Source organism: Tachysurus vachellii, chromosome 2 (genome assembly GCF_030014155.1).
Source record: "Tachysurus vachellii isolate PV-2020 chromosome 2, HZAU_Pvac_v1, whole genome shotgun sequence".
In the NCBI taxonomy this organism is placed as follows: Eukaryota; Metazoa; Chordata; class Actinopteri; order Siluriformes; family Bagridae; genus Tachysurus; species Tachysurus vachellii.
In genome coordinates, this window is record NC_083461.1 from 14,346,651 (window position 1) to 14,356,777 (window position 10,127).

At 39.7% G+C, this 10,127-nt stretch overlaps 1 protein-coding gene across 1 annotated transcript; it reads left to right on the forward strand.

Moving 5' to 3' along the window:
* Window positions 1-4,697: 4,697 nt before the first annotated feature.
* adrb1 (adrenoceptor beta 1) lies at window positions 4,698-7,117 on the forward strand. Its single transcript, XM_060858253.1, has one exon. The coding sequence runs from the start codon at window positions 4,859-4,861 to the stop codon at window positions 6,035-6,037; it is 1,179 nt and encodes a 392-aa protein (XP_060714236.1). The 5' UTR covers window positions 4,698-4,858; the 3' UTR covers window positions 6,038-7,117.
* Window positions 7,118-10,127: the final 3,010 nt, after the last annotated feature.

The following is a 10,127-nucleotide window of genomic DNA, read 5'->3' on the forward strand; positions in this document are numbered from 1 at the left end:
GTTCTCCGAGAGGAACAAGTTGAACATTTAAGGTTGTAGATTTAACTTTTTTTTTAACCAGCCTTACTGCTTGCCATATATCAAACACAACATAATATACAGTGTTAATCTGATAATGTGGCTCAAATGGGATGGGATGGGATGATATAAAAACCCTGCAGAACATACAGAATAAATCCATCATCATTATTACCTTACATGCAGCGAGCAAAGACCTTTGTATGTGTATGCATATATATGTGTGTGTATAGAGCCCTGTGGGGTTTTTTCCCCAACAGTCACATTCTCTCTGGTGACCCTGAAAGCATCTCCATACATCATCTTCCGGGCCATGCATTTAATCCTGCGTTATTGCTGTGTCTCTTGTCTCTTGTAGTCAACTATACAACCCTTCATGCTGCCCTGCAGGCTAGAGCTTAAATCTGCTAATGTTCTGCAAAACCTAGCCAGCCATCCACTAATCACTTAGCAACTGCAATTCTGAGATTTTCTGTCATGACAAGAATGGAGACTCAGATATAGTGTGTGTGTGTGTGTGTGTGTGTGTGTGTGAGAGAGAGAGAGAGAGAGATTTCCATTGTATAGCCTATATATTAACTGGATTGAAGTGTGAGGAAGGTAATGACGACTTTTCCATCTATTCCATTGAGGTACATGATGTGGGAAGCAAGAGCACTAAACCTTGTGTACATTTGTCTAATATTTTGGTCAGGAGTGACTACAGAGAGCTGTGTTGAGCCTTTGTTAATGCCTGAGAAAAGACCCATGATTTTAATTTCATCGCAATAAAAACATATATAGTATCAACTTGAACATATGGATTTTATATAAAGATTTGTGCTTGTGGAAAATGCAGGAATTATGAATCACTGCATGTAAATACATACTTTTTCACTGTAGTTCTGCCTACAATTGATTATTTAGACAATAGGGTATATATACAATATATGATTAAGTCACAAATCTCATGGTGTCATGGAAATTAGCACCAAAGCTCCCCTTTGAATATTCTATATTCATCCTCAGTCCTGGTTGTCAAAAAAAAGCATTATTTATTCAATTATTCACAGTGATAGGAACTGATTTTAGCGGGGAATGAAAGAAAATGGATAAATAATGAAATAAGCAGGAGCAGTTTTTTTGGAGAGCAGTGAAGGGGAAAATCAAAATCGTACTTTTTATTCTGCAAACGTTTGGTTGTTTGTCTTTGTGAAATTTAATGATGTGAACCTTAAGGTAATGAGATCCAGGTGGAAATATAGAAAGCTTTATATTTGTTTTTTTATATTTGCTTCTTTGCTTGCTCCATAACTTCTGATAATTGTGTCAGCTATTGGTACCTTGTTATTATATGCAGTGAATTTTTCGATTTAGCAAGGTTTTGGGTTTACAGATTCACAGCTAAACTCTAGTCTAGGTTTTTGACAGCTCAGTGAGACACTAGTTTTCTTTAAACCACCTATTTTGATGATAGTAAACAGAATGTAAATAATGTTTAATATAATCTTTTTTAATAAAAATTATTCTCAATAATACATGTAACAGGGGGGCACGGTGGCTTAGTGGTTAGCACGTTCGCCTCACACCTCCAGGGTCGGGGTTCGATTCCCGCCTCCACCTTGTGTGTGTGGAGTTTGCATGTTCTCCCTGTGCCTCGGGGGTTTCCTCCGGGTACTCCGGTTTCCTCCCCCGGTCCAAAGACATGCATGGTAGGTTGATTGGCATCTCTGGAAAATTGTCCCTAGTGTGTGGTTGCGTGAGTGAATGAATGAGTGTGTGTGTGCCCTGCGATGGGTTGGCACTCCGTCCAGTGTGTATCCTGCCTTGATGCCCGATGACACCTGAGATAGGCACAGGCTCCCCGTGACCTGAGATAGTTCGGATAAGCGGTAGAAGATGAATGAATACATGTAACACTTTTTATGTTTAATTATTTCATTTTAATAGATATTAATTATAAAACTTTGCCAACTTAATTAAACTTTTTAGAAGTTTCTAGAAATAAAAAAGGTTTCACTTAATTGCCCCTGTGTGTGTGCGTGTGCTTGTGTTTGTGTGTGTGCGCTTTTGCTTGTCCGTGTGCATGTGTGTGTACATTTGGTGCCCTGCGATGGTCTATACTTCCTCACACCCAGGACTGGCTCCAGATCCAGACTAAGATAAAGCATTACTTAAGGTAAATTAATGAATTCTGGATTCAGGTCCAGAAGAGATAAATGTACCTCAATGATCTTGGACCAGAGTTATTAACAGCCTAGCACTTGGGATTTATGAAAATCAGCAACAAGACAGGGAGTGGAAACTCATTACAGGAAATAGAAGTGGAAGGAGGGGATTAAATTAGACAGGTGGGAGGAGTTTCAGTCTTTCTCCCAGTTATTGCATAACTTGCATCACAGCCTCATTTTCATGTTCAGTTCCTTACAGGACCTGAAAAAAAAGCTGTTCAGATGATAAGGTTCTCTTGGCTTTTGCAGCATCCTCCATGCCAGTGCCAGCCCTGTATCACCCAGTGCTATCAACATTGCCTTAACAATATTCTGATTTCTTTTCTTTTATTCACTGCAGTAAAAGTTTTGGTTGAGTTCCTATAGGTTTCAGCAGTATATACGTTTTAAACCTAAATGTCTCTTATTAATTCTCAGTAATTCATCTCTTGCTCCTAAATAACACCTGGAGTTTCATAAGTTACAGCTCATTAGTCAGACTCTGAAGCTTACACAGCTATATACACATCCTGCAGTACAGCATGAATCCAGACAGCAAGACCGATAAAGAAACAATCAAGCCGTTTTATTCACAGCAATCCCAATACTTTATCACATGAATCAATGATGTAATGCGCACACAATCAGTGAGGTCTTGCCAAAGCAAGCCTCAGACACACATTTACTTCAGTATATTGTGTCATTTATTACATTTTCAATAATCCACCACTATTTTTTTCCTTTAAAAAAATTCTTAGGACTAGTTGCTCAGATTTATTGTACAGTGTGGTAAGATGAGAATTGTTGGCACAGTGTTTCGGGTTTATATGGGAGTTCGGATTGTATGTGGGTTCCAGACTAAAACTACTGGGGCCCAGTGTTGGAATGCAGATGTGAGTGAGACATTATCCATGGCTGCGCTGCCAGCCCAATCTGCTTGCGCCCCTGCTATAAGGAGCTGCAATTATGATCTTATCTACAGTAACAGCTTCCCGCTGCTGGAAAAACATCTCCTGTCGGGCTGTTTAAGTTCCATAAAGAAAGAAAGCGGCCTGCTGCAAGCTCTTTTTATAGCTGGGGTAGTGGTGATTTATCTTGGGAAAGTACTAGGGCATGGTGGAAATTATAGTTAACTGAATCAGGCATTGTGAAGTTTGCAGGACTTCACCCTATCTGCACAAAAGCACAGTAATTGCTTCGTTCTGTCTCGCCTTGACATAATGTGTTTCTCTCTGTTTTGCTATGCAAATTCTAGGTTTACTCCACTGTGTAGCATCCATTGATTAGCGTGTCCATTTGATTGGATTTCATTTAGATTTGTATTATATGTCCTCATTATGATCACAAGTTGTTTGAAATTCCATCCTCAGTACAAAATATTTCAGGACAGTCTGTGGTACAGTATCAGCTCCTGATAAAAGTAGATAAAGGAAGCATGCCTAAAATTGTTTTCAACTTCACGTAGATGAGCTTTATCAGGCTTGTGATGTCTTTTGTATGTGCTGAAAAAGGAATGTTTTTTGAAGTATCTCTTTTAATGATGTAACGTACTGGGAATGCATTGTTTTGCTTCTGGGATCATTGTGCTATAGTTTTAGAATTGATTTGCAAATTTAGTGCTGCGTGTTTATTATTTCATTTATTTATTAGACTTTTAGAATTGTAGTTAGCATTAAGAATTTTAGTTTAATTGTTTGTAGTAACATTTGACATGTTTTAATGTTTTAGTTCTGTTTATTTACTATATGTAATCACAATACAGTTTTCAGGCTGTATTATCCAGCATGTAGTGCAGTTATGTACACAGCTAAAAAAATCTATTGGCATGTTTATGGGCCTTAGAGTCCTCATTCAACTCAACACATTCTTCCAGGTAATAACTGAGTGTCTGTAGTTTGCTTAAATAGGATTCTTTGATGAAACCAATCAGCTGTAGGGTTTCCTCTATAGAAACGTTAAGAATCCCCCAGAGGAACATTGGAAGAACCTTTAAGAATTATAGATTTAACTTTTAAATGTAAAAGTGAATAGAATAAGTATCTGTTAGATCTAGCATGCAAACTGAAAAGGCTTTTCTTTTTTTTTTTAGTCTTGTGTAATTGAGTCTTGAGTGATTATTATTTTAATTTCCTGCATTCAGCGTGCACTGGAGATAAAAGGTTACTAAAGAGTAATATGTTATTTTAATTTGTTATTTGAAGCAGTAATAAGAATAAGAATATTGTATTATGACATTGACTCTCAGATAAATCCTTTTGCAAACACCTAGTGATCCCGAGGTAACAACACAAAGTGACGTTAATACCTTTACTGGTTATTCCAATCACAGTAGTTGAAGTCTACAGTGCATTTTAGCGGTGCGTAAAACGCGTCGCCATGGCTGTGCATTACAGCTGACGTTTCTAACGGAGCGTTATTTCAGAATCACAGCGCTCTGAATGGAAGCCGCAATTTTGGCAGCATGTGCGATTGGTTGATAACAGCGGTGACGTCACTGTACTGTTTATCTTAGCGAGCGCTCCAGTTGCTCAAACTGGGACTGCAAACAGGAGCAAGATGAAGCGCGGCGCGTTTGGAGCCACGGCGTGGCCGCGCGCCACAGAGGAGTCGAAGTTTGGATAACAAGTTTCTTCACAGAGCCCAGACACACCATGGGGGACGGGTTACCGTCCATGAACTATACCAACGACACCAAACGAGGGCGAGTGGATCTTAACGGTCCGGACAGCGGTTTCTCAGAGCAGTGGGTCGTAGCTCTGGGGATAGTCATGGCTTTGATTGTGATCATCACTGTTCTGGGGAATATACTGGTCATTGTGGCTATAGCGCGGAATCAGAGGTTGCAGACGCTGACCAATGTATTTATTGTGTCTTTGGCGTGCGCCGATCTGATCATGGGTTTGTTGGTGGTGCCGTTTGGCGCAACGCTGGAGCTCCGTGGCGCGTGGCTTTACGGCTCCTACTTCTGCGAAGTGTGGATCTCAGTGGACGTCCTTTGCGTCACAGCCAGCATCGAGACCCTCTGCGTGATCGCCATAGACAGGTATATTGCCATCACGTGGCCGTTTCGTTACCAAAGCCTTCTGACCAAGTCGAGAGCCAAAGGGGTCGTGTGCGCTGTGTGGGCCGTGTCGGCTCTCGTGTCGTTTCCGCCGATCTTACTGCACTGGTCGCGCGACAGGAACGAAACGGAATGCTACGAGGACCCGGAGTGCTGCGACTTCATCACTAACCGGGCTTACGCTGTCGCCTCCTCAGTCATATCCTTTTACATTCCTTTGGTGGTTATGGTGTTCGTTTACGCTCGCGTGTACCGAGAAGCCAAGAAGCAGCTCCTGAAAATAGACAAGTGCGAAGGGAGGTTTTATAACAAAAACGGTGTCTCGGCGTGCAAACTGAACCGAAAGCGTCCGTCCGGGATTGTGGCCATAAAGGAGCAGAAGGCGCTGAAGACGCTCGGCATCATTATGGGAACGTTCACTCTGTGTTGGCTGCCCTTCTTCTTGGTCAACGTTGTGCGCGGATTCTGCGCCGAGGCTGTGGACAAGGAGCTGTTTGTCTTTTTTAACTGGCTCGGTTACGCTAACTCGGCGTTTAACCCACTCATTTACTGCCGCAGCCCGGACTTCAGGAAGGCTTTCCGGAGGCTGCTAATGCCGTGCTGGCCGAGGCGCGCTGATCAGGGACTGACCGTGAGCTCGTGCGAGCTGTCGCGCTGCGCAGTGGAGAGCCGCGTCCTCGCACCTTGGACCGAACTCAACGGCATCAGGGACAGCAACTGCAGCCTGGACTACAGCTGTAGAGTTTCCCACTCCGAGTCTCAGCTCTGAGCTTTTAATCCGGATTTAAATCGCAAAATATATTCACTTGTAAATGTAAAAAAAAGTAACCTGTTATTTGCGGTCATCATTATCCTTTAAATTAAATCATGTGATTTAAACATGTTTCATTTTTAAATGCCAAAACTAATGGGCATCTTAGAACAACTATATTTGAGGAGAATCGGACGAATGCAAAATCATTTGTTCTCAGCATCTACACTTCTAAAATGCTAAATTTCTATAAACTCTAACGAAATTTTTCCAATCTTCATGACCCATGTTGTATCTAAGTGCAATTGGGCACAATAAACACTGTAAGGGTTCATTCCTAATTTATGGGTTATTATTAAACAATAAACATAAACTAAGGGGTTCCAAAAGGATCAAATAAAATGCAATACATTCCCTCAAATCCTCACATCAACATCTGGGCACAAATAAACTCCACCAGTTAGTTCATGGTTAATGTGAGTCGTTATTAGACCATAAACAGGAAATGAAGAGCCAGGAGATGTGTATTACGTTTGCCCTACATACATGACTGTGAGAAAAAAAATTGCATTTGTTTTGTTGTTCACTGCTTGACCTTTTTCAGTTTTATTTTTAGAGCCATTTTCAATGTCATTTTTCATATTGTACATAGGAATGTGTGACATTACAGGATACTACGGAAATGTGCAAATTGTACGAAACGAGATTGTTTATATTAAACAGAGATATCAAACTGTACATTATTTATTCAGTACCATGTACAGCTGATGGAGAGTTTTTGACATGTGAGCATATGAAAGGAGCTGTGATTCAGTGCTTCGTGTTTGCACCTTATATACCATTCAATGTGAGCTGCTTCTATTTCTCAATGAATATAATATTTAATATTTCAATATACCAGTCTGCCAAATACTGAAATGGAGGCTCAGTGATTTATGTATCACTTGAGTCACTAATAGGTTTGGTCCTATTTTATTCAGTAGATTTTCTTGCCCAGGTCCATATATCTAGATTTGTCATTAATGTACGAGCGCCTCATGTAATGTATAAGGTGGTCACATTTATGAGTGTGCAATAAATTATCCAGTTGTAAGTGAATCCTCTATCATTTATTTGTTGTTGCAGTGAATTAAATACAGACAATCTTACTAACCATTTGCATAACCCTTAAAGATATTTTACTTCTGACCTCTCAGACTGAAGATTAGAGAAGTCAGATGACATTTAATCATCTACATTTAATTAAAAATTAATGCAGGCTCCCACTAAATGTCCAGTATATATCAAATTGCATCAATTACCGCATAAATCATGCACTTAATGTGTCTCAAATTAAGAAGCTATTTTTTACAATCTGAACCACATTAAGATACTCAACTGAAATGGATAATAATCAACCATTCTGATAATGATAATGTCATTATATCTGGCAATTATAATTCCTTCTGTTGCTGTAGCCCATCCAGCGCAAGGTTCGATTTTGGGCTTTTCTTCTCACCACTGCTGAAAAGTGGGATTACTTGAGTTACTAGATCCTTCCTGGCAGCTCAAACCAATCTGGACAATTTCATCTGACCTTTCTTATCAACAAGGCATTTCTGCTCACAGCAATGTGAAAATGTAGAGATTGATGTGTGTGAAAATCTCAGCAGATCAGCAGTTTCTGACACTCAATCCAGTCCATCTAGTAGCAATATTCATGCCATGATGGAGGTCATAGAGTTCACGCTTTTTTTCTCCATTCTGAGGGACACTGAACTTAACCTGTCTCTGCATGATTTTATGCATTGCACTGGTGTTAAATGATTGGCTGATAACTGCAGGACACAGATGATAACAGTATTGGAATTGTTGTAAAGGTTGTAATGAAGGCAGGTAACAGTGAATGTCAGAAGTGAGATATAAAAACTAAGCGTTCTTCATTCCTCCCCACAGGCCATGAGATTGCAAAAAAAAAACAAGGTGTGATCAGTAAAGGCCTGCTGTTTTGAAGAGGCTTTCAAAGGAAATGTTTTTATATGAGCTCACAGCTGTGTACTATTAATCATAATGGAATTCAATGCTTTAAAAATGCATTAGTATTTTCGGTCTTCCCCAAGCCCCACTGCACATTTAAAGCTGCCCTAGAAAGGCTGAGCAGAATATGGCCCTGATTTACCACAGCTAACATCATCAGCACGTCTCTGGCACTACCCCCATCTTGTTATTAGTAATCATTTGTCTGACAGGAAATTTTATCTGGGTTGGTGGTGAGGAAGCCAACGATTAACCCAGATAAATATTACTTGTGATACGCGGCCTGTTTTGCACTAATAGTGCAAACACATGTGTGATATCCTTGTAACACCTACTGTACAAGAAGAAATGTCACTCTGTACCACTAATTCTTGGCTATAATGTACAGAGGAAAGGCATTTTTTGATGTAAGTTTCGTTTTTTCATGCCAGTGTATAACTCTAGCTGTCAATATTGAGGAAACCGTTTTGCATTTTAGTGAAGATGTTGGTAACATCTGAACAATTATTTTCATCTAATAAACAGTTGTGGCAAACATACAGGTGCACATCTAACCATCACACCCGTATGTGCTTTTTGAACATCCAGTTAGATACTTAATACCGCATTTGCCTTTATAATAACCTTCACTCTTCTAGAAAAGCATTCTAATAGACATTAGAGCCTGGCTATATGGATTTGAGACCATTCAGCCACAAGATCGTTCTAGGGTGAGGTTGGTGTTTCAGTTCATGCTGAAGGTGTGCAGTGGTGTTGAGGTCAGAGCTCTGTGCAGGACACTCAAGTTCCTCCACTCCAAGGCAAACCCTGACTTTATGTCCTTTGTGCACAATGCTATTTGTCATGCTGGAACAGGTTTAGGACCATTAGCTCCAGCAAACGGTAAAGCTACAGCATACAAAATCATTAAATTCGATTGTGTGCCAACAGTTTGATGAAGAACAACATACAGGTGTGACTGCCAGGTGCCTACAAACATTTGCACATATTGTGTATATATAAAGATACAGACATTCTTTCCTCGTTTCATGCTTGCTCAATTGCCAGAGTAATATCAGGAATGCTAAATACATTGAAATGTACAACATTTTCACTTGATATCTTTTGCAGTATTTAAAATAGGCTTCTGTCACACTTGCCTAGGCCGATTCTAAGGTATACACACATTTTTAAATCTATTTGCTTCACTGAAGCTAAGATAATCCTGTTTGTCTGCTGATCAGAACTGTTTATTTCATGAGGTGATGAAGAGATGGTACATGACAGGTTCCTGCATATCTGCCAAACTTCAAACATTTCTCAGTTTCTATGATTCATTAGGTGAAATGCTCAGCGTGCACTAGTACGATCGGTTCATGGCATATAAAGATCACACACATACATTAAAGAATCTTTTAATAACAGAACCTCAGTGGTCTTTTGATTAAGGAATAGTCTTATATTACATTTTGCTTGTTCAACTTTGTTCATGTATCTTTTTTAAAAAATAGCCCTTCCTCTGAAACCTTTTAATATGCACAGGCATATTAGTAATGTTCAGCGACAGTACTGGTGCTATTGCCAAGATAACCCTGATGGAGAAAGACATTAAATGTGGCTTATGAAATCTCTGAAGGTCCTCAAGCTTTATGAGTTTCATAGTGCCTTATCAGGAGGAACTAAAAATAGCCTGGCAGCTGGGTTTATGCAACGTCCCACTGGCACCATCAGCAGGGACAGGATCTCTTAACCTGGCATATTTCACCACGTCTACCAGCCACGAAAATATCACAGAATTAAGCTGAATTTCAAACATTCTTTCCTCAACTAATGAGGTGTACAGACTCAACTAATAAGAAGATCAATGACTGATCAAAGCCACTGTTTGTTTCGCCTTGACTGAGATGAAAAAACTTTACTAAAAAGAAATGAATAAGTAATTTTACTTTCCACTGATATAGTTTACATCCATTTAAAGAGCATCTGGAAAGTAGATGTAAAACCTTGCTGTCGTCTTGGCAGAGCATCTTGGGCAACTCATTTTTTAATCTCTTTCCACATAATTCACTCTTTCATATTATATTTCTACCATCGATATTTCTGTTTATCCAAG